At 37.5% G+C, this 24,242-nt stretch overlaps 1 protein-coding gene across 1 annotated transcript in view; it reads right to left on the reverse strand.

The window, feature by feature from the left end:
- Positions 1 to 24,242, reverse strand: part of KCNN2 (potassium calcium-activated channel subfamily N member 2) — a 143,504-nt gene that overhangs the window by 93,762 nt on the left and 25,500 nt on the right. Inside the window, exon 3 of the mRNA XM_014462066.2 lies at positions 6,013 to 6,431. Within this exon, the coding sequence (XP_014317552.1) occupies positions 6,013 to 6,431 (419 nt within the window). The remainder of the gene's footprint in view (positions 1 to 6,012; positions 6,432 to 24,242) is intronic.

Consider the following 24,242-nt stretch of genomic DNA (forward strand, 5'->3'; position numbering starts at 1 on the left):
ACCCCCACCCTGATCTGGGACACCCTTCAGGGCAAACCAGCCGGTCCCCACCCAAGCACCAGGCCTCTATCCTATATAATAAAAGGGTAATATGCAAATTGACCCTAACAGCAGAAAGACTGGGAATGACTGGTCACTATGACACACACTGACCACCAGGAGGCAGATGCTCAATGCAGGAGCTGTCGCCTGGTGGTCAGTGCACACCCACAGGGTGAGCTCTGCTCAGCCACAAGCCAGGCTGATGGCTGCCAGCACAGTGGGAGCCTCTCCCGCCTCCTCATCAGCACTAAGGATGTCCAACTGCAGCTTAGGTCTGCTCCCTGCTGGTAAGTGGACATCCCCCGAGGGCTGCCTGGCTGCCAGAGGGATGTCTGACTGCCAGCTTGGGCCCAATCCCCCAGGAAGCGGGCCTAAGCCAGCAGGTGGACATCCTCCGAGGGGTCCCAGACTGCAAGAGGGCATAGGCCGGGCTGAGGTACCCCCCCCTCCCCCAAGTGCACAAATTTTTGTGCACTGGGCCTCTAGTAGAATATATTAAACAAAGAACTCTTTTTTATCTAAATTCCCAAACTGCGTGGAAAGCTACCACCCTTTTCTATTTCTGAAACTTTAGTACTGACAGATGCCAACTGGGTTTCCCAGAAGATGTGCCAAATAAAAGTGCTTTTTTCCTCTTGGATATTCCCAATACACATTCACATATTAAATGCTCAGAGAACTTTTATAGTAAAAAAGAAAGAGACACAACAAAATGCTTTCTTTGTGTAACACTTTGTGTAACTGCTCCTTGCAAAACAGGTACTAACCTTCTCCAGTTGTAAAGATAGCATGCTATCTTTATAGAACCATCAAAACCCACTTTGGGTTGAACATGCTATCTTTACAGATCCAATGAAACCTCAAAAGTCCGGATGTTTTAATTCCAAATTTTCAGGACCCCAAGCCCTTGAATTCAGACTTCTTCAAAGACATAATGTTTCTGAGGTTTCTTCTGACATATCTGATTAAATGCCTGGACCTAGGTCTCCATGACCATGAGAGCTCTTATCAGCATCAGACAACACTCCCCAGGCTGCTTCACAAAAGAGTGCTCTTTCCAGGCCTAAAATCCATGGAAATACAAGGAGAACCAGAGAGAAGACATACTGTGGCCTCCTCCTGACAAATGTAGGCCATAGAAATAATGCAAATACTTGCCACTCTGCTTCCTCCTATCACTCAGAGAAAGAAGGAAGGTAATTACTTATGGGTAAATCAGAGGTGTATGAGCTACCAGGGTAAGTAATAGCACCAGGAATAGATGCCTCCTACAGGATGCCCTCCTTCTTAGGAGTGAACCTTTCCCAGAATCCCCTAGATGTGCTGTGCTAGAAGGCTAGGGATAGGTCTAACTTCTCTAGAAAGCCATCTGCCTCCCCACCCACCCACCCATAGCTCTCTCCTTTTAAAAATATTCTTAGACACTCTAATTAACTAAGAAGAGAATTTCCATCAAGTGTGAATCCTCCTTTATTATGGAGAAAATGTTTGCATTGACCAAAGATGGAGCTGGTGGGGTTCATTCAAATCCAAATTCCAAACCAAAGAAATAAGAGAGTTGTGTGTAGTATTGAGTATTATGAACTTCACAAAAGGGAGGGAAGGAAGTAAACATTTAAGAAAGTATAAGATGCAGAAGACATCATATTTAAAATCAACTTTATGAAAAACAAAGCAATTTTTTATACCTTTGTCTCTTACAAGCCACAATATGGAGATTATGTGTACCAAAAGGGGAAGTTTAAGGAAAAACAAAATGTGGAAAATCTACCATCACAAGGCTGGTTAATGATTTTCTTTTCTTTTACACATTTGTACAAGAAATTACAAAATGTTACATTGGGAAGCTGAAAGCTTATCAATCCCATTAGTTTTCAATGAAGAAACAAAGGCAAGAGGAGTTAGCTGCTTGTTCTGAGGACACTCAGCCTTACATGGTACCATTAGGACGCAATCCCAGTGTGCCAGTCCAAGGTCTGGTGTTTCTCCCTTCCCCACCTTCACAGATTGGTTCCCTTTTATGTACCTGCTGGCAACACTCTCATTCTTGATAGGAAATAGGCAATTTCCACTTTCTAGTGCCTTCTAGACAGAAACAGGAATGATCCCTCATCTAACAATTTGAGCACATTAAAAAACAAGCTTCTAAGAAGATTTGGTACAACTTGCCTTAGGGTTGCTGTATGTGGTGACAATGGGTTATGATAACAGCTAAGATGAACTGTTTTTGAAAAGAAAATGGGAAGCATTTGCACAATGTTGAGGCTATTTTATTTAATTGGCCCGTGGGAAGCAGATGTACAAGGACCACCCATTTAGATATTCATATTATTAAACCGCTTTTCTTCCCATTGTTACATTGTTATGCATACCTTTTAATTAAGATAATCTCCATAAACTAAATGGGTATGTCAACTAAGGTTTTTGATATTTATTCTTAAAACTTCATAGGTACATCTGCTGGAGAAAATATAAGGCTCTAAATACTGTGATTGCTAGGAAACAAAGCATTGCCATAAGGAGCCTACCTTTCTTTAAAAGGAAAACTTTAATCCTGAGAAGTGCTAAAAAAAAGGTTCAGATACATAATATAAAAAACTAGACACTTCAGAATTTCTGATAAGAGCAGACCAAGTCAACAAATACACTGACCCTACATCCCCATAAAATGAGCAAGTAGAACCCATAAATGAGGCAGGAAAGTTATCAGAGGGAACAGAGGCCCTGGTTATATTCCTCCCCTCCCCTTCTAGATTAGAACACTTTGGATGGGACTTGTGGCTAGATACCTATTCCCTCGCTGCCCCCCCCCCCACTTCACCTCCCCCTTCCAATTTCCTGGGGTAAAAAAAAAATAGTTGAAACAAACAAAAACTGGTTTCTGCCAGAATTGGCAGCTATGCTGATCTACTTCCCAGTTTTGAACCCGCTAGGCCCTCAGTTCACCATGCATCATAAGGACAACAAGAATGAGTGACAAGACAACAGTAAAGAAGCTAGAAAGCCAACTGACAGCTGATAACTGACCTGACTTGAAAAAGAATTCTAGACTAGCAGTGTTGAAAAAATCAAGAAGCAACCAAATTCCCACTGAGAATCAACACCACCCACCCCATAAAGACTCAGGAATTTTAGACACCAGTACCTCTGTAAGTGGAGACAATGGCAGAGCCTTAAAGGTGAGCACAGGTTCAAATACTACATAAAAGCAGTTAGACACCTCGTTTCCCACTGGTAATGCCTTTTGCCAACCTGCAGGAGTCTGGAAGTTTATTGTCTGGAGGGGGTAAAATACAAGGTCTGTGGGCTGACTACAGGGCGTCAAACACTGTAGAGAGCAGGCCTACCGTGCTGCAACTAGAAAAATAAAGACATGCTCACATATTAACTGCTGAGACCTTTTTTCGCCCCTTCAATTCAGAGTGCTGTCATCCAGGCTTCTATTATTATTGAAAAGGCTTCCCAAGGAGCAGATTGCTCAGAAAAAACCCCAGAAAATATGTAAAGATACTAAATCAGTGCTCCACGCCCCACACCCAATCACCCTTTGGTGAAGCCCCAGTAACAAGTTCTAGATTTGCATAGAAAGTATCCAGTCAGCTCTTTAGTAGCTCACTTGTCAGTATGGACAGATAGTCAAAGTCACCTAAACACTTAGAAGCTTCTAAATTAGAAGCCAAAAACAAACAGAAAAAAAATGAATCTTTAGGGAAACAAAAATATACAAAGAGAAAAAAATTATCATTAACATCGCCAGAGATATAAAACAGTACATCTATAAAAGACAAGCATAATATGACTTTTAAAAAGTAGGCATTCAGAGATCAAAAATGAGCCATTAAAAATAATGCATAGAAAAAAAGAAATAAAATCCCCATAGACAGTTTAAAGATAAAATTAAGCTTACCCCCCATCTATAGAGCAAAAACAATGTAGAAAAAAAGTAAGAAAATTAAAGAACTAATACAGGAGAGCTAATATCCACACACAAAAATACAGGCACAAAAATCATTCAATGATTCAAGGAAATTTCCAAGAACTGAAGGACACTAATCCCAAGATTGAAGAGGCCCACTAAATTCCCAATACACTGGATTAAAATAGATTCACACCAAGATACATCCTTGTGCAATTTAGAGTATTGATCCTAAAAGAGTTCAGGATAGAAGAGATCAAAAGTGAGAATAGCATAAGATTCTGGGACCCTAGATGCCAGAGGAAAATTAAGTCTTCAGTATTCTGAGGGAAAATGAGTTCTAATCTAGAATTTTATATCCAGCCTGGTTACTATTTGAACATCAGAGGAGAATAAATATTTGCCATAAAATTTTCAAAACCTACATCTCCACCCACTATCGTTTCTTTAAAAGCTTCAAGAAGATGGATCCTGCCAAAACAAAGGAATAAATGAAGAAAGAAGGAGAACCAGGATTCAAGGAAATGGGTTCTCCACATAAAAAGACAAAGGAAATCCCCAACATGATGGAGACGCAGGTCCAAAAGCCCCAAGAATCATTTATTCAAGGTTAAATCGATAGGCTGCCCAATATACATGAGTCTAGTATAAAGAGATTTACATCTTTTGTGGGAGAATTTAGAGATGATTTAGTGGAGTGTAGATAGAAAACTAAGCAAATAAAAAAACCTTAGTAAATAAAATGAGGCAATTATTAATTCCAGAGAAAATAAAAAGATATGCAGGAAAGGCAAAATGATTCTAATATGCTACATTGTTCAGCTACAACTGCAGTTCACATAGTCATAATAATATAAACATCGAATATAGGTTATTGGTGTTTACATAACTATTGGGAAGACAGAAATTACTTTGGGGGAGGGTATTCATAAAAGGGTGTGTACATGTAAGTGAAAGAAAACTAAAACCTCAGCTTCCATAAAAATGTAGATGAAAAATCTAGATGTAGCAATATAAGCAGTATCATTTAGAAATATGAAAAGCAATCACCAAAGAAATGGCTAAAAGAATTTAAAGTGATTACTTCTGGAAAGTAGAAATGGGGGAGGGGTGTTACGGGTTTGTTTGTTTTGCAGCAATTCTCATCCAGATATTTTCCTGCACTAAACTCTGTGTGTATGTAAAACTTGTATTTTCAAAAACTAAATTAAAACACACCTTGTTACAACAAAGACCAGCATCCTAATATTTAAGAGTGCTATACATTTTTAAATAGTTCCTGTCTATTGGAATTTCAACTTGATTTTTCTTAACCAAGGTCACATGAGATTCCCCCTGTCATGACAGAGTTCCTCCCATCTATGTAACAAATCCATTTTTGTTTGTTTATGAAGGTTAACATTACTGATGCCAAAACTGATTAATTCGGACTCACTGAGCAGCACCTGTATTCTGAGAATGTGTGTCTAGTTCTAGAACACCATAGCTTTTCAGACACAAAATACACACAGCTACTTTTCACTAACTGTGGAGAGTTTGATAAAACTGAATATTATACCTATGAGCTCCTTATTAGTAATCACATGAACACTAATATAGATAGGCATTACAATCAACAAACCACTTCTATAGAGATTTCCCTAAATTTCAGACACCTTGCATCACCATTTTTCGCTCGGATTTCTGTCTCAACAGTAGTGAATGCTATAACCAATGAGGCACCAAAATTGATTCAGTATATCCATTCAACAAACATTTCTGAGAGAAGTCTCCTATTCAATTTGTCAGTCTCCAAAATTTTTCATAGATCATAAAGGCACCCATCTATTGAAAACGGATCAAATTAAAAAGAAATACACATAATCATCAAGGCATTGATGTATGCAGAAATCTTAAGAAAAGTTTTGTCATACTCATTTAAAAGAAGCCCATCTGAGAATCCAAAATTTTCAAGAGTGAGTCACTGTGGGCCTCTAATCTAAAATGTGTTCTTTCTCCCGCTTTCAAGAACACCATATGGCAAATTATGTTCTCAGGAAAAGAAACAAACTTACCTTTCACAAGCTCGGACAGTCCATGCGGCAATTATCCATAATGAGATACTAAAAACCAAGAGTACAGTTCCTGGGCATATAGTCATTAAAGTCTTCATAACAAAACGCGTATTGAAGTTTATCTTATTAAGTGCTCCAATGCTTCTAGAGGAGGCATCAGTGAAAAGTTTGCTATGTAAAAGCATGACTCTGGCAATCAGATAGAGTCTTAAGAACATTGGTATAGATAAAATAATATCCACATCGGCGGTGGTTGTGGATGGGGCATAGGAGAAGGCAAGCCGGGCCGTCCATGTGAACGTATAATTCCCAGGTATGGGATGAATAGCACACACCAGTATTTCCAAGCAGATGAAGAAAATACGCTCATAAGTCATGGCTATTCTCCAGTCATCTGCTCCATTGTCCACCATGAACAACTGAAAAAATAAAGTAGAAAATCAGCTTCAGTATGGCATGAATGGTCCACAAGTGTTAGTGCAGATTTTAAAAATACATAACAGATGACTTCTAGCAATCATGGCAAGCTAGAGGGTATGATTTTAAATGCTAGCCAGGTACACTATTTTTAGGAAGTGGTATTGGCACGAAAGGAGAGTTTCATTTTGTAAAAATTAAAAACGTGCTACCCAGGAGCTGAAAGTATTTGGGGGTCCGTGCTCCTGGCCAATCATGTAAGGAACATCATTTTAAAATAAGGGGGCTTGGGCCTATCACAGTAAAGCACCCTCCCTTAGATGAAGTCGGATGAACTTGCCTTATGACAAACTGTTTTCCCTTGAAGGGTTTGGATCTAAATCCTTACACAATTCTAACTACATTTTCAGTGAAATCTATTTATGGTGCCTCTGCAATCAGTTATACCCTATAATGCAACTACACATGAGCGTTCTTACAGGAAATCTTATTCTTGGCTTCAGAGAGAAAATCTCAAGAGACTACAGTCAATGTGGCAGAAGCCTTTCTTCCAGTATCCTCACCCTGCTATATGTTCTATCTCTTGTCTTCTGCTCTCCCCTAGCCTTCCCTGGGATTATTTGTTTTCCATCTTTCTTTCTTTCATAAATATTCCTTTTTCCTATTTCTGTCATTCCTCACACCACAATGAAAGAAAATAAAAGGAAAAGAAAGAAAAAGGAGACAGATAGATGGATGGATAGATTAGATATATAGACAGATGATGAGAGAGAGAGAGAGAGAGAGAGAGAGAGAGAGAGAGAGAGATGTTTCCTGGCTTCCCTGTCTTTTCAGTAAACAAGTTCAACAACCAGAAGAATTTGCAAATGTGCGGTGACATTTCTGATGGCCACAATGACTTTGTGGGGGCTACTGGTATTTAGCATCAGGAAGCCAAGGGTGCCAACCATGCTGCAAAATTCTGGGAGTCCCACGCACCAGAAAGACCTGTTTGGCCAGAATGCCAATAGCGCTCCCCCACTAAGAAAGATGACATATTTTTTGCTTTCTGGTAAGTAGCCAGCTTAAATAGAAAGCATGAGATGAAAGCAACCCAAATAAGAACCGAGCGTTCTCAGTGAATTAAATCATAGAAGTTGGCAGAGCAGGTTTCCACTGGGGCTGGATTCTATGTTCTGCTCCTCTAGAGTCAGGAAAGTACCCCCCTTCCCTATTTTAGATGATTACAAATTCCCATTCTAGGTGAATTTTTCTGCAGCAGGTAGTTATTTCTCCTGCTGTCATTAAACACTGCCATCAGTGTTGCTCTGTAAGGGCAGACATCTGAGGACAAAATTACTACTCTTCTCTAGTGTCTCAAGAAGATGAAAACTAGCAAAATCTCTCAGAAACATATCCAAGTTTTAACAAATTAAGTTATGACAACATAATGGCTATAGGTATGCCTTTATCATAACTTTTCATCTAGGGAACCTTGAAGTATTTGACAGATGCTAATAGATAACAAAAATTATATTTTTCCAGTGTCCAGTAAAGAAATAGATCATAAATAAAGCATCCCAAGCTGGCTATAGAAATATTCCTTTTCAGTATCACTACTTTGAATATCATATCGGCATAAAGGATTTCAATAATTTATACAAAATATTGTATAGATGTAATGGCAGGAGTCTTCTAAACTTCCTACCAGTGAGTAATTTACTGAGTACTGTGTAAATCTGAAGAAATGTGATCCCCAAATCTCTTAAGATGTTTATATCCAAAATAATGTGTCCCTCAAACTAGTGCCTTTGAGAGGCTATATGTACACGTTCCAAAAATGTGGTACCCGCTCTCTTCGGAAATTGCTCATAGGTCCTGTTGCAAATCACAGAAAGAAATCAGTATTGTTATTTAAATCTATATTTCCATTTCTACTGAAAATGGTATTACCCAGTTTGATTGTCTACTTTCTTCACTGAACTTAGCTCTGAACGACTTGGCAAAAATCAAATCCACCCCCAAAGGGGCTAAGAATCACCAACACTCCAGATAATCAAAAGCTGTGCCGCAGATTCTGAGCTCAATTCCAAGATGGGTTCTCAATACCATTTTGGGCAACAGCAGCATAAATGCAGAATAAGTACTTTTCCAGGTAACTTAGAAAGAAACTCCAATTTAGACGTACAATTATGGGACTGGCCTTCATTCACGGTGCACTGGCTCCTCTGACCTCACTCTACTCTCTCTTTTCCGGGCCCCTTTTCATTGTCCCCTCTGCTCAGTTCCCTGACTAGGCTGGTTCTTTATTCATTCCCATCACTTCAACCATTATCTCCCTGGCATTCTCAGCACCCCTGCCCCCTAAACCTTCTGGTGGGCCTGCCCACGTAACCTCCAAACTGGGACCTGATGTCCACGCTGCTTTGAGTGGACTGGGGCCACCACATGCCCATGCCTTCAAGCTCAGCTGAACCCTCCTCATCATCTGTGATCTTTTCCTTGTCTCCATAGCATCTGCTCCAAACAATCAGCTTTCTTCCCAAGGGCTATCTTTGTTCCTTGTTCTCTCAGCACACTGTCTCCCCAATATCAGAAATATCCTCTATTTTATACTTCAGCTACAAACTTACCTACATCTCACCTTTCTCTCCATATTTCCCTTTTCTCTTGCTCTACCTGTCTAAAGCAATTTTACAACAAAATCTAATTCTCCTGTGGTGAGAGACTATTTTTTTTCAACTACAGTTGATATTCAGTATTAATCTGTACTAGTTTCAGATGTACAATATAGTGGTTAGACAGGCTTGTACTTCACAGAGTGGTCCCTGATATTTTAAGTACCCACCTGGCCCCATACATATTACAATATTATTGACTATGTTACCTATGTTGTACTTTACATCCCTTCCTAGGCTATTCTGTAACTATTAATTTGTACTTCTTAATCCCTTCACCTTTTTCACACAGCCCCACAATGCCCCTCCCCTCTGGCAACCACCAGTCTGTTCTCTGTATCTATGAGCTGTTTCTATTTTGTTTGTTTAGTTTCTGTCTTCTCTCTCTCTTTCAGCAGACTATGAGCAAGTTCAATATCTCTAATATTCACTGGATACAGAGGATCTCAAACAAAGAAGAACCTCCATTGGCTCTATGTCTGATCTAGGCGGTATTGATTTTCTGAATTATTTTTTTTTAAAGATTTTAAATTGATTTTTAGAGAGAGAAGGGAGAGAGAGAGAGAGAGAGACAGAGAGAGAGAGAGAGAGAGAGAGAGGGAGAGAGAGACATAGATGTGATTGCAAAACATCATAGATTTACTGCCTCATGCATAATATTGTAGTAATATGTATGGGGCCAGGTGGGTACTGAAGATGGAGCCCACAACCTGGGCCTGAACCCTGATCAAGAACCAAAGGCAACCGTTCAGTGCATGCGACAATGCCCAACCAACCAAGGCACACCTGTCAGGGCCTGAATTCTCTTTTATCCCCCAAGACCCTGAAGTGGCTTTTGCCCCATCACTCTACCAAGACTACATTTATAGAGGTTGTTAAAGACACCTTAATTACAAAGTCACTCCTTCCAGCTTTATTTTTATCTAACTTGATCTTACTCCTTCCTTCCTAAAAAAGATATCTTCTCTTAGCTTGTGTGACATATTACTTTTTCCATCTGCTGCCACTCTGAAGGCTCCATCTCAGTTTCCCTGAAACCACCTTCCTCCTCCCCAACCAAGTGCCCCTGCTCTACTGAGATCCATCTCTGACTCCTCTCTGTACTTTCCTGAGTGATCTCTTCGTGCCGTCTATTCCCACTATCACATTCCTCCTCCTGGAAGCTACCCTCCATCCTCTAGTAACCTTTTTGAAATGTGGAATTATATAATTCCATTGATGTCAAGATTAAAACCATTCAAAGGCTCCTATTCCACAATGCAGTTGGGTTATCTCTTTAACCTCATTGCCTCTGGTTGCAGATTCTGGAGCACACCACCCTAACCATGTTTCTAAGTCTTTGTACATACAGTCCTATGGACGGGAACATCTTTCTACCTCAAAAATGCTTATTCCTTTCAAACAAAACTTCAAAGTCAGCTCCTTTAGGATACTGTCCAGGCCACAGCCAAATCTAAAAATCCCCTCCTTTGTTCTACCAAGATCCCTGTATATGTCTCTTATAGATGCTGTCACAGAGGACAATAAGGTTTTCTTTGTAAGTATGTTACTCCTACTTGACTGTGAGGCTCCTTGAAGACAGGAGTTATGTCCACTTAGTAGAGGCAAATGTTTATTAAAGGAACTGCCTTGCTATTTCTCATTTAATATTGAGTATCCTGATCACTGGATAGGTGCTAATGTGAATTAAATATGCTCACAGAAGGCCCTGGCCAGGTAGCTCAGTTGGTCTTCCCGATAAAATAAGGTTTCAATTTGATCCTTTGTCAGGGCACATCCAAGAATCAACCAATGAATGCATAATAAGTGGAACAACAAATTGATGTTTCTCTCTTTTTCTTTCTTTCTCATCAATCAACCAACCAATTAATTAATCAATAAATAAAAATGCTCATGGAAGAAAAAAATCCTAAAGCATAACACAAGTGAAATAAATATATGACATTTTTCAAATTTGTAGAGGATACATCTTACTAAATACTAAGTCACTGCAGCAGCATAATTTTGCAATTCCATAGGAAGTCCAGATAGCATTCTTCTTTAATATCTTCCCCCCCCCCAAAAAAAAAAAATTTACTATTACACAGTGGCTTAATACTATCAGGGATTTAATCAACACCTGAAATAATTTCACTTTTGGTTTTATTTTACCACAGTATATACATATTTCAATGCTAAAGTTAAGAAATATTTTCTTCTACTTTCCACATAATCCCCATTCTTAATTGCTGCTTATGCCTTTGTTTATTCATTTATTTACTAAATATCCAGTATACTGCATAGTCACTATGTGCCAGGCACTGGGCTATGTACTAGGTATACAATAGGATTTATAGCCGACGAAGTAGCGGCTTCATGAAACTAACTTTACCATCAGAGAAGACAAAGTCAAGAAAGCAGACTTAGAGCAATTTAATAAAGTAATTATGTCTGCGGACACTGCTATAAAGGACACAAAAAAAGATGAAATAGAGAACAGTAAATTAGAGGTGACAGCAGATGTGGCCATCAGGGAAAGCATCTGGAGAAGCACCATTTAAGATGAGACCGGGACAGGTCATGAGAAGAGCTAACCATCTAAAGAGCCAGGAGAAGAACATGTTAGGCAGAGGAGCTAGCACATGTAAAGGCCATGGGCATTATAAAAGCTTACATGCTAAGGAAAAAAACAACATCAGAATGCTTGAAACTTAATCATCCAGGGGCAGAGTGAAAGGAGATGAATCTGAAGAGACAATACCGACAAGACATTCAGGACCTTGTTCACAATGGTATAAAGAGTGATTTCATTCCATGTGCAGCGGGAGCCCACTGAAGGGTATTAGACAGAGAAATCACGCCATCTGACTTATAGCTTACATGGCTTATCCTTATTGCTGCGGGGAAACCAGAGTACATGAGGAATGAGATGTTAGGAAGCTCTAATGCATCTGATTGGTTGCAGTCAGTGTCCCCATGACCTGGATCAGGGGGTGGGGTTGCCATAGAAATACAAATAGTGGGTTCACTAGAGATGATAGTTTGGAGATCTTGCTAGAACTTTCTGATGGAAGTTCTAAAGTGGAAGTGATTTTAAAAAAGGGAAGGACCATATAAAGCTGAGTTTCTACTCTGAGAAACAGCGGTGACTGTGCCATTTCCTGAGTACAATGAGTTGGTGTGGGGGGAAGGGATGGGGAGAGAGGAAAGAAAAGGTTCCATTTTGGCTTCCGTCATTTGACTATAGATGCCATGTAGGCAGCAATATATGCCAGTATTCAGAGGAGGAGTCTGAACTATTGAAATAAATTTGGAAGGCTTCAGTATTTATGTAGTTTTATGAGATCCAAAGAAAATATGGCCAAGTGCTGAGGAACCCCAAATGTGGAGGGCAGTGGGAAGGCCAAGCCAGTCTGTAAAGTAGGAAGAAAAGAAAGTGTTGTCCTAGGAGTCAAGGGTAAGGGCTGTTGATTCAAACTGTAAAATAATATTTACTAGATGTAGAGATATGTTAATGCACTTGATATTATATATAGAAAATGAAAACATTTTAAACGTCAGTTATCTAAAACTGATCCAAGTCAAGTATTAAATTATAACTATAAAAATATTCCTATTATATTCTACATGATCAATATAATACATATGATCTGTTTTACGATCACTTGGGGAGTTAAAATAATTGGTATGACAGATATTAACACATCTCTATATTCATTTTTCACTTTGATGTTGCTAAGAGAAGAAAGACTGTAGAGTGAAAGCATGGCAGTGTGTTTAATCTACTTTAATTCTGGAGCTATGGTTAATGGTTTTGCCAAAGGACTAAAGTAACTTGCAGTAAAACGGAATGTGCCCTCAGCATATATCCCATCACAACTTGAACTTTTCAGTGCAGCTGTTTGATATTTGCTCAGATACCCAAAACATACTTCAAGCTCGTTGTCCAAGACAAATGGGCAGAGAGAGTGATCAGCAGGAAGAGGGTCTGGAGTTTAGTGAGAGGAGTACAGCCACATGATCAGGTCAACTGCTGGTGTGGAAACCCCTGGTCAGCCAGCTTGGGAGAGGGAGGAGCTCTGCTACAGAAGCCCTGGCCACTTTCTACATGTGCTCTCCCTCCTCGATGAGGCTGTAAGCTTTGTGGTCTGATCTGGAATAGTGTCTTATACATATTGGTTTTCCTTTCTAGTAGAATCCAGGGCAGTGCTCAGCACAAAAGTGGTGCTTAAAACCTACATACTGAATGACATGCATATGGCCAATAGACATATGAAAAGATGCTCAATGTCACTAATCATCAGAGAAATGAAAAGTGAAACCACATGAAATATCTCTTCACACTTGCCAGAATGGCTAGCACCGATAAATCAACAAACAACAAGGGTTGGCAAGGATGTGGAGAAAAGGAAACCCTCGTGCACTGTTGGTGGGACTGTAAACTGGTGCATCCACTATGGAAAACAGTGTGAAAGTTCCTCCAAAAATTAAAAACAGAACTACCTTATGACCCAGCAATTCCACTTTGGGCTATTTATCCAAAGTAACCCAAAACACTAATTTGAAAAGATATATACACCCCTATGTTCACTGCAGCATTATTTAGAATAGTCAAGATATGAAAGCAACCTAAGTGCCCAGCAAGGATAAAGAAGATTTGGTACATATATACAATAGACTGTTACTCAGCCATAAAAATGAATGAAATCTTACTATTTGTTACAGCACAGATGGACCTAGAGACTATCATGCTAAGTGAAATAAGTCAGACAGAGAAAGCAAATACCATATGATTTCACTTACATGTGGAATCTAAAGAACAAAATAAGCAAACAAACAAAACATAAACAAACTCATAGATGCAGAGAGCAACCGGATGCTTGTCAGATGGGAGAGGGTTGAGGGGCTGGGTGAAAAAAAATAAAGGGACTAAGAAGTACAAATGGATAGTTATAAAATAGTCACAGAATATAAAGTGCAGCATATGGAATATAGTTAATAATATTATAATAACTATGTATTAGTTATTACCAGATGGGTACTAGACTTATTAGGGGATCAGTCATAAATTATATACATGTCTAACCATTATGCTGTACACCTGAAAGTAATATAAAATAATATTCAATGCAAACTGTAGCTGAAAAAAATACATACTAAATAAAATAATTGATTAAGAAAGTAAGCATAGGTAGAATAACCAGGAAACGTCCAAAAAAGAAGAGTAACAAGGGAGAAACAGCCTGTATAAATTATGAAACAAATTAAAAATTAAAGCTAAGTGGGACTGGCACATAAAATAATGGAGAGTCCAGAGTAGAAAGTCCAAAATAAATCAAATACACTAAATTTCATAGTATTATAAAGGTAGACAATCGAATCAGTGGGGAAACACAATTTATTAAAAAATAACTTGGGGACAACTAAGTAACCATCTGGACAAAATATAAAGTTGAAGTGCTGTCTCATACCAATATATCAAGAAAAAGTCTAGGCCGGGGTGGGCAAACTTTTTGACTCGAGGGCCACAATGGGTTCTTAAACTGGACCGGAGGGCCGGAACAAAAGCATGGATGGAGTGTTTGTGTGAACTAATATAAATTCAAAGTAAACATCATTACATAAAAAGGTACGGTCTTTTTTTTTTTTAGTTTTATTCATTTCAAACGGGCCGGATCTGGCCCGCGGGCCATAGTTTGCCCACGGCTGGTCTAGGCAAATGAAGATTTACTAATAGATATGGAAATGAAATGACCAACATATTAAGAGAAATCATATACGATTTATTTTGTAAGTTTGCAAAAAGGAAGGCCATTTAACTTTGACAAAAACAAAACAAAACAGGGCTTTAAAGGAAAACAGTGATACATTTGACTACATTAAGCTTTTGTCTTCTGCACCTGGCCAAAAGTATAGAAAAGAGAATAAAAAGACAAACACCAAACTTTGGAGAAAATGTTCACAACTGTTAATACAGAGGTCTAATTTTCCTAATAGATCAAAGTTCCTACAAATCCTTAAGAAAGGCGAGCAGGGCACTAGAAAAGTGAGCAAAGGACACAAACAGCAGTTAATGAAAAAGCAACTAAAGTGGCTCTTTAAGAAAGCTCAGCCATGAGAAAAATGAGACCCATTTTTCTTGACCTTTCATATTGAAAAAGACCTAAAACTTTTATAACACACTATGCTAGTGAAGGTATGGGGAAACAGTTACTTTCACATATTGTAGGTAGAAGTATAAGTCAGTACAATTTATCAGGAGTAGGTCAATTTATCAGGTTATAAATGCACATCCTCATTGACCATGCAGTTCCACTCCCTTACATGAAATTTGTCTCACTGATATATTTGCACCTCTACTATGAACATATGTGGTCATTTGTTACAGCAATGCTTGCATATTAGCAAAAGATTAGAAATAATCTAAGTTCCACTAATAGGGAAAGGAGTTAAGCAAATTAGGGTCATCCACAAAATGACCATTAAAAAAAGATGAAGAAAATTGTTACGTACTATTAAAGAAAGTGGCCTAGTAGGTAACTGAGTTTAAAAAGCACAGCTATATGCCACTACCTGTGTAATTTTTTAAGGGGAAGAATGCATTTGTATTTGAACATGTATAAAATATCTCTGAAAGAATATTCTAGAAATTAATGGCAAGTGTTGCTTAGGGGTGATGAACTGAGTGGGGATCAGAAATGAATGGAAGACTTTTAATTATATTATCTTTCATACTTCTAAATTTGGTAACCATGTGAATAAATAAGTTAATAATAACTAAGTTAATAAATAAGCTAATAATAAATATAAGAGAAAATAATTGCAAAAAAGAGAGGAAGAGAAATTAGAATGAATGAACTCATTAGACATTCAAATGCATCCCAGCAAATAGTCCAAAATGTACAAAACTACAAAACTAGAAAGAAATAACTGACATTCATAAGGACAACCTACAGGACCAAACACGTTGAGTCCAATTTGTATCTAAAATATTTTGCTTACTAAAGCAAAACCTTGAACTATTACATTACATAACTGTTTCAACACAAAGAACAAAAATAAATATAATTTCTTGATTAACATTTAAACCAAATATTCAATAAAACTGGGCTCTTTTGATTTCACTTAATTGTTGCATGCTTCTATTTGTAAGGTTCTACAGATACAAAGATGAAGAAAACCTCCTAGTGTTCAGTGAAGAAGATAAGTATAGATGAATGATTACAGTGCCTGTGGAAATTGCTGGAACAGAGGAGTGAAGAAGATGCTGAGGAAATGCAGAAAAGGGGTCGGGGAGGCTACACCATGGAATGGTACCTGGAGCCCTCCCCTTTTTTCCACAGTGGTTGCCTGGACTCTATAACTCAGGACTATAAACTTCCAAGTTGAGTTCTAGGATATTTGGGGAATAATGGTCTAAAAGAAAATTCACAGAAATGTATTCATCCACAAAAGAGGCTCTTTCTTTAGAAATCAGCTTTTGGGTGAAATAGAGCGAAAAAGTCACTAAAGAGGCAAGCCAAAGAATGAGGTTTTTCTTAATTAAGGCATTGCCAAGACTCAATCAACAAAGAAGTTAGACCATGATTGCCCATCACAGACTAGGTCAAAGGACAAACAGGGGAAGAAAGAAGACTTTTCAATGGTCTCACAGGGATTTTCTCTAAGACCATCAGCACAGAATTATGGGGAGGGGGGCGGGGGGCGGAGAAACAGGAAGGCTATGTTCAGAATTCATATTGACTGTCCAGTTCTGAGCAAAACTGGGAGGAAATAAGCAGAGCTGTTTGTCTGTCATCCCTTCACCACACATCCTGTAGCCTCTGCTTTTAGAGCCTCTTGCCCATTCCAGCAACCCTGTGCACTCACCCTGCCCTGAGAGCTTTCTGTGTCCAAGGAGGAGGATTTCAAAAATTAGTGCAATAAAATATTCATCTCTGGATAACTAACTGTTCCCTGGGTGAAGAAATCTAACTATCCATTAATAGGGAAACGGATTAAACAAATTAGGAACATCCATAACATGACCCTGGCTGGGGATTAGAAATAAAAAAGAGACTTTTAATTATATAATATCTAATGCTTTTTAATTTTGGAACCATGTGAGAAAATAAATATTTTAATAAATAAAAGGGACAATTAGGGGAAGGCACCACATACCATTCTATGATGTAGCCTCCCCTGACCTCTTCCCCTGGCCTGGAATGCAGAAAATCAAGGATCAGATTCCAGATAGTCTAGCTAGCTTGTTATATGACCTTGAGAGGTCATTTAAACTTCATGGGCCTTATTTCCATCATCTATAAAATAGAAATGACATTTGCTGTCTCTGAAAGTAATTACAATGATGAACACATACCATATGTTGTGGACAATACTTGTTAACTCTCTAACCTAATTCCCAACCCTCATCTCTCTTGCCCATCTCCATTACAGAAATATCGACTTTCTCAGAGTCTTTTGCAGGTATGTGTAGCCATGTACTTCAATTCAGACTGGAAGTCATAAGCAAAAGGTTGTTGAAGAACTAATTAGAATGTCTTTGCTTCTTTGGATTAAAAAAAAAAAGACATCTGGCTAGCATAGCCCTCTTCCTTCCCCTCCTCCAAACCTTAACAGAGGGGATGACTGAGTCTGTAGCAGCTAGCTATCTTGTGACCATGAGAAAAAGTCCAAAAGAATCACAATAATTCCAGCATGATATCTTACGTCACTGAGCCACCAACAACCACTTACCCTATTTTTTTAAGACCCTGTTAGTTAGGTTTTCTATTATTTGAGCAGCTAAAAGTATTCCTACATTTAATTTGTTGTACATTAAAGTGCTGTGTCAAGGTCTAAAAAATAAAGAATAATTATTTACTTAAACACTTCAAGGAAAGAACAGCCAACTAGGGAACAATCCAAAAGAGGTGCATCTCGAATAATTTAAAGCACAATAACTATTGAGTGGTGGAGTTATTTCTGGGTGGGTGGCGTTTGTTCGTCCCTTTTAAATATCAACCACCTGCTCAGAATATAATGTAGTATGACTCATAGGAAACACACACATGTTTTGGAGGCAGAAAAGCTTAGATTTAATTTTTGGCTTGACCACTTACTATCTAAGTGGCTTTGAGCAAGATACTTAATCCCTCTCAGCATCAGTTTGTCATCTACAAACTAATTAAAATAATTTCAACCTTGTATGATTATTATAAGACAACCACCCACTCTGCTGACCCTAGTAAAAATTACTCCATGAGTAACTAATATTCCATGGATCCTCAGGAGGGGCAAGTACAGGAATTAAATATTAACCAGTGATATGAAAATGGAAAAATTAGCCATGGAAAAGGAGGAAGGGAAATTTGTAAGGAAAGACAAATTAGAGCAAAGTCAGAATTAAAAAGAGCTCTAGAAACTTCGACTGTACCTATTTTTGAAAGAATTCTAAACATTTGCTGAAAACGATGCATTTCTGAAATTCTCTTCTGACTTAGACAAGAGCTTTGTCTACAGACAAAAATCCTAGAATTGTCTAATTCTAGGTAAGGTTGTCATAAATTCATGCCCTGCTGATCTTAAAACTTATTTAGAATCTTAACTCCCTTTCATGTGGCTTCTCACAAGTGGGCCCCACCTTCTGCTGTTCCACTTGGGCATTTTATACATGTTGATGTATTATCAGTTAACTATGCTCACATTGCATTGGAATTTGTGTAAATCGTCTTTAAAAATTACTCTTGAACTTCTTCCGAAAGCTAGAAGAATTTTACTCCCCTTTAGGTTCTCTCAACAGACGTGATATCATAGAAAGCAATATGGTGCATGGCTTAAGAGCTTGTGCTCTAGACTCTAGAATCAGTCAGATCTAGATTCCACTCTGACATCTACCACAGACTAATTCTGTGACCTCTTTCTAAGCCTCAGTTTAGTTATTTGTTAAGGCCTGGTTAGAGTATTTCTCTCCCAGGGCTGAAAGACAATTGAATGAGATAGTGCCCAACAAATGTTAGTTTCTTTCATAATAATTTTTAGTACTGTGTCAACAGTTGGCTTCCAATGAATGTACTCTTAATGAACTGAAGGTGGAATAGAGGTGGACACAGATACTAGCATCACTTGTTGTAGCTATTAGAAGGGACAAAAATCAAGACTAGAAGAAATGAGAAATAATTAAATTCCTCCGTGGTCAGTTTTTTACTAATTTTTCACTGATATACTGATGTTGACTGTCTATAAATTTTGATAAGTGTCCTCAAATAATTTTGGGAAAGAAATGGATAAATTCCTGGAAACATACAACCTTCCAAGACTAAATCAAGAAGAAACAGAAAATCTGAACAGATTGATAACAACCAACAAAACTAAAGTAATTAAAAAAAAAAATTCTCACTAACAAAAGTCCTGGACCAGATGAATTCACAGGTGGATTTTACCAAACATTTGAAGAAAAACTAACATCTATCCTTCTCAAGGTATTTCTAAAAATTCAAGAAGTGGGAAGTCTCTCCATCATAATTTTATGAGGACAGCATTATCCTGATTAAAAACCCAGAAAAAGACATTACAAAATTTAAAAATATAGTTCAATGTCCTTGATAAACATACATGCAAAAAATCCTCAACAAAATATTAGCAAATGGAATCCAAAAATACATGAAAAGGATCATACGCCATGATCAAGTGGAATTTATTTCTTGGATTCAAGATTGGATCAATATCCACAAATCAATTAATGTGATACACCATATAAATAAGATAAAAAATAACATCATATGATCATATCAATAGACACAGAAAAAGCTTTTGACAAAATCTATCACCCAATTTTGATAAAAACTCTCAGTACGATGGGAATGGAAGGAACATATCTCAACACAATAAAGACCATAGGTGAAAAAACCACAGTTAACATACTCACTGGGGAAAAACTAAAAGCCCATATCTTCTTTCACCACTCTTACTCAACATATTATTGAAAGTGCTAGCCACAGCAATCCAACAATTAAAAAAATAAAAGGTATCAAAAGTGGAAAGGAATACGTAACACTGTCATAATTTGCAAAGGACATGATACTGTATAAAAAGAACCCTGAAGATTCTACCAAAAAACTACCAGAATTGATAAATGAATTCAGTAAAGTAGCAGGGTAAAAAATAATAATTAAGAATTGGTTGCATTTTTATACAGTAATAAACTATCAGAAAGAGACATTTTTTAAAAAAAATCCCATTTACAATTGTATAAAAATATTTAGAAATAAATTTAATTAAGTGGGTAAAACACCTGTACTCAAAATATTATAAGACATTGAAGAAAGAAACTTAAGAAGATATGAATAAGTGGAAGAATATCCTATACTCATGGGTAGGAAGAACTAACATCATTAAAATGTCCATGCTATCCAATCTATAGATTCAATGCAATCTCTATCAGAATAGTAATGGCATTTTCAACAAACTAGAGCGAATAATCCCAAATTTATATGGAACCATACAAGACCCTGAACAGCCACAGTAATCTTGAGAAAGAAGATCAAAGTTGGAGGTATCATGCTACCTGATACTACAGGGCTATAGTAATCAAAACTGCACGGTACTGGCATAAAAACAGACACATAGATCAATAGAACAGAGAGCTTCAAATTAAACTCAGTTGTATATGATCAATTAGTATATGACAAAGGTGGCAAGGACATACAATAGAGTAAATATTTTATTCAATAAAGGGTGTTGGGAAAACTGAACAGTTACATGCAAAAAAACCATGAAATTAGACCACCTTCTTACACCATATATAAAAATAAATTCAAAATGGATGACTTAAGTTTGAGACTCGAAACCATAAAACTCCTAGAAGAAAACATAGGAAGTAATCTCTTTGATGTTTCTCTTAGCAGTATTTTTTTCCCTGATATATCTTCTTAGGTAAGGGAAACAAACAAACAAAAATAAACAAATGGTACTACATCAAACTAAAAAAGGTTTTTGCACAGCAAAGGAAAACATCAACAAAATAAAAAGACAACCTACTAAATGGAAGAATATATTTGCCAATGATACATCCAATAAGGGGTCAATATCCAAAATTTATAAAGAACTCATACAACCCAACACAAAATAAACAAAAAATCCAATTAAAAAAAATAAACAAAGGACCTAAATAGACACTTCTTCAAAGAGAACATACAGATGGCCAACAGACATATGAAAAGAAGCTCAATGTCATTAAACATCAGAGAAATACAAATTAAATCACGAGATATCACCTAACAGAATGGCTATCATCAATAAATCAACAAAAAACAAGCATTGGCAAGGATGTGGAGAAAAGGGAACTCTCATATGTAAAGATCATATATGGCAAACCCTATGACCCAGCAATTCCACTTCTGGGCATATATCCAAAGAAACCCAAAACACTAATTTGAAAAGATATGTACACCCCTATGTTTATTGCAACATTATTATAATAGCCAAGATATGGAAGCAACCCAAGTGTGCATCAATAAATGAGTGGATAAAGAAGTTGTGATACATATACATAACAGAATATTACTGAGTCTTAAAAAAGAATTAAATCTTACCATTTGCAACAACATGGATGGACCTATAGGGTATTATGCTAAGTAAAATAAGTCAGAAAGAGAAAGACAAATACCATATGATTTTACTTATATGTGGAATCTACAGAACAAAATAAATGGACAACAAAATGGAAAATAGTCATAGATGCAGAAAACAAATTGATGGTTGTCAGATGGGAAGGGGAATTGGAGCTGTGTGAAAAGGTGAAGGGATTAAGAAGTACAAACTGGTAGTTACAAAATAGTCACTGAGATATAAAATATAGTATAGGGAACATAGTAATATTGTAATAACTTTGTAGGGTATCATGTAGGTACTTGAATTATTGGGGGAATCACTTTGTAGATTATATAATTGCTTAACCACTGTGTTGTACATCTGAAACTAATATAAAGTAATATTGAATGTCAACAGTAATTAAAAATAAAATTTAAAAATAGCTAGCTAAAAGGCAGCTCACATTTTTATCACATTTTTTATTAAATATATTTTATTGATTTTTTACAGAGAGGAAGGGAGAGGGATAGAGAGTTAGAAACATCGATGAGAAAGAAACATCGATCAGCCGCCTCCTGCACACTCCCCACTGGGGATGCGCCCACAACCAAGGTACATGCCCCTGACTGGAATCAAACCCAGGACCCTTCAGTCCGCAGGCCGATGCTCTATCCACTGAGCCAAACCAGCCAGGGCACATTTTTATCACATTTGCCCTTATAACAGTCCAATGAAAGCCAGAGGCAATTGAAAAAGTTTGGTCATGGTCACATTGTGAGTTACTGAAAAACCTAAGGCTAAAGTTCAGGTCATCTAGCATTCACAATATTTGATGGGGGCATCAGGTTGAGCTGAAAAGTTGAATGCAAATCAAATATTTATAAAGCAAATAACCACTTATCCAGTAATTTACATTATTATTTCTAAAATGTCACATCTTTACTCCCTGATGATCTTAGATGACAGTAGCACCTTGGACCTTCTGCTTCTCTGGCAGGAGCAAATATTTAAATAAACTTGCACATTTGTATTTAATGCCCTGTGGGAACAGAAATAGACTACTTCCTAGTTTAGACTTTCTCTAAGTTAGATATTCTTCATCCTGAACACTGTAAAGCTTTGGTTGTATAGAGTTTCATATAATACCTGAGATGAAACTTGAACTTTGTTTTAAAGTGTGTTGAACTCCCACATGTAAATAGGGCCAGCCACTGCTCTAACCTGCTACATGTATGATTTCACATAAAACACACAACCACTCAAGAAGGTAGATACTATTTTCTTCCCTATCTTTGGAATGAGGAAGCTGAGGCTCAGGGGTTAAGAAATGAGCCAGGGTTATATGGTATTAAAGTATGGGGTTAGATATGAACCCAAGCAATCCAGCTTTAGAATCTATGACTATAATAAGTTTACTACTACTCATCAATACTTAGCCAGTTATAAAACAATTCTAGGAAGAAAACAGAGACAATGCTAGTATGAACATCAAATGAACCCATGTACTACTGATAAGTTTGGTTATCTAGAGCCATAGCATTCAACAGTGGGGAAGAAAACAAACTGAAAGAAGAGAACTGTTATATTCAGTACATCAGTCGTAGTAAATCAGCTGTACTTCCTCCCACTGACACAGAGGAAAGACACAACACACAACACATAACCACACATACTCTCTATAAAGCAGACACAGGTCTGAAAAGACCCAACAGTCTTAACTCATTGAATGAAGGACCAAACAATCTATCCATGTCAGTCACCAAAATGGCATCACCATATTACAGAACAATGCAAAATCTCCTGGTCCAGGCAATGGTGCTGACTTTAACAAAGAATCTATGAGACTTAACTGATTTTCTTTTTTAAGGCAGTGGTATATAGAATCATGTGTAAATTTTAGACATGTTCTGCTCTAGATTGTTAAGTTAAAAATTGATGTAGAATAATGGATTATAATCTTCAAAGTTCTAAGGTTTAGTCTAGAAGTCTATACACAGAAAATGAGACTTGGAAGAAAATGTAGAATATTTTCACCTTTGATAAATAAAATCTGGGAGGCGGGGGTGGACAAAAACCCTCTACTGTGGACAGGCAAGAAGCTGGAGAGCCTCTGAGAACAAATGCTTCTGAAATGTCATGAAACCTAGTCTCAGAGTCTCCCTCGCAGCACTGGGCTGGGGCACTTTCTTCTTTCCTTTCTCATGAACAACAAAAGGCTGCTGGAGCTGAACCCATTGAAGAAGCTGTGAAAGAAGAAGGTCACCAGAATGACTCCTTAGCTCAAATGCTCGGAGTCTTAGCAACTGGGAACACATCTCAGAAGCATGTAATACAAGAGCCTGAAGTCTAAGTAAAAACCACAGGGAGAATTTTTTTAGTTGTTTTATTGTCCTGTGTTTTATGTTTTCTAAGTGAAGCCTTCAAAGTTAGTTAGAATAGAGCATTATAAAACAAACCCAGTCTGATGGCAGTCAAGGTTAAGCAAAATGCACTAACCTCCTTTTAAAAACATTACAACTGGAGCAAAAAGGTGCAAGACATTTTCAGACACAAAGTGAAGAATGGAAGTGACTCCAAGGACATACTACAAACTAGAAAGAAACAGAA

Source organism: Myotis lucifugus, unplaced genomic scaffold, assembly GCF_000147115.1.
Source record: "Myotis lucifugus unplaced genomic scaffold, Myoluc2.0 scaffold_0, whole genome shotgun sequence".
NCBI lineage: Eukaryota > Metazoa > Chordata > Mammalia > Chiroptera > Vespertilionidae > Myotis > Myotis lucifugus.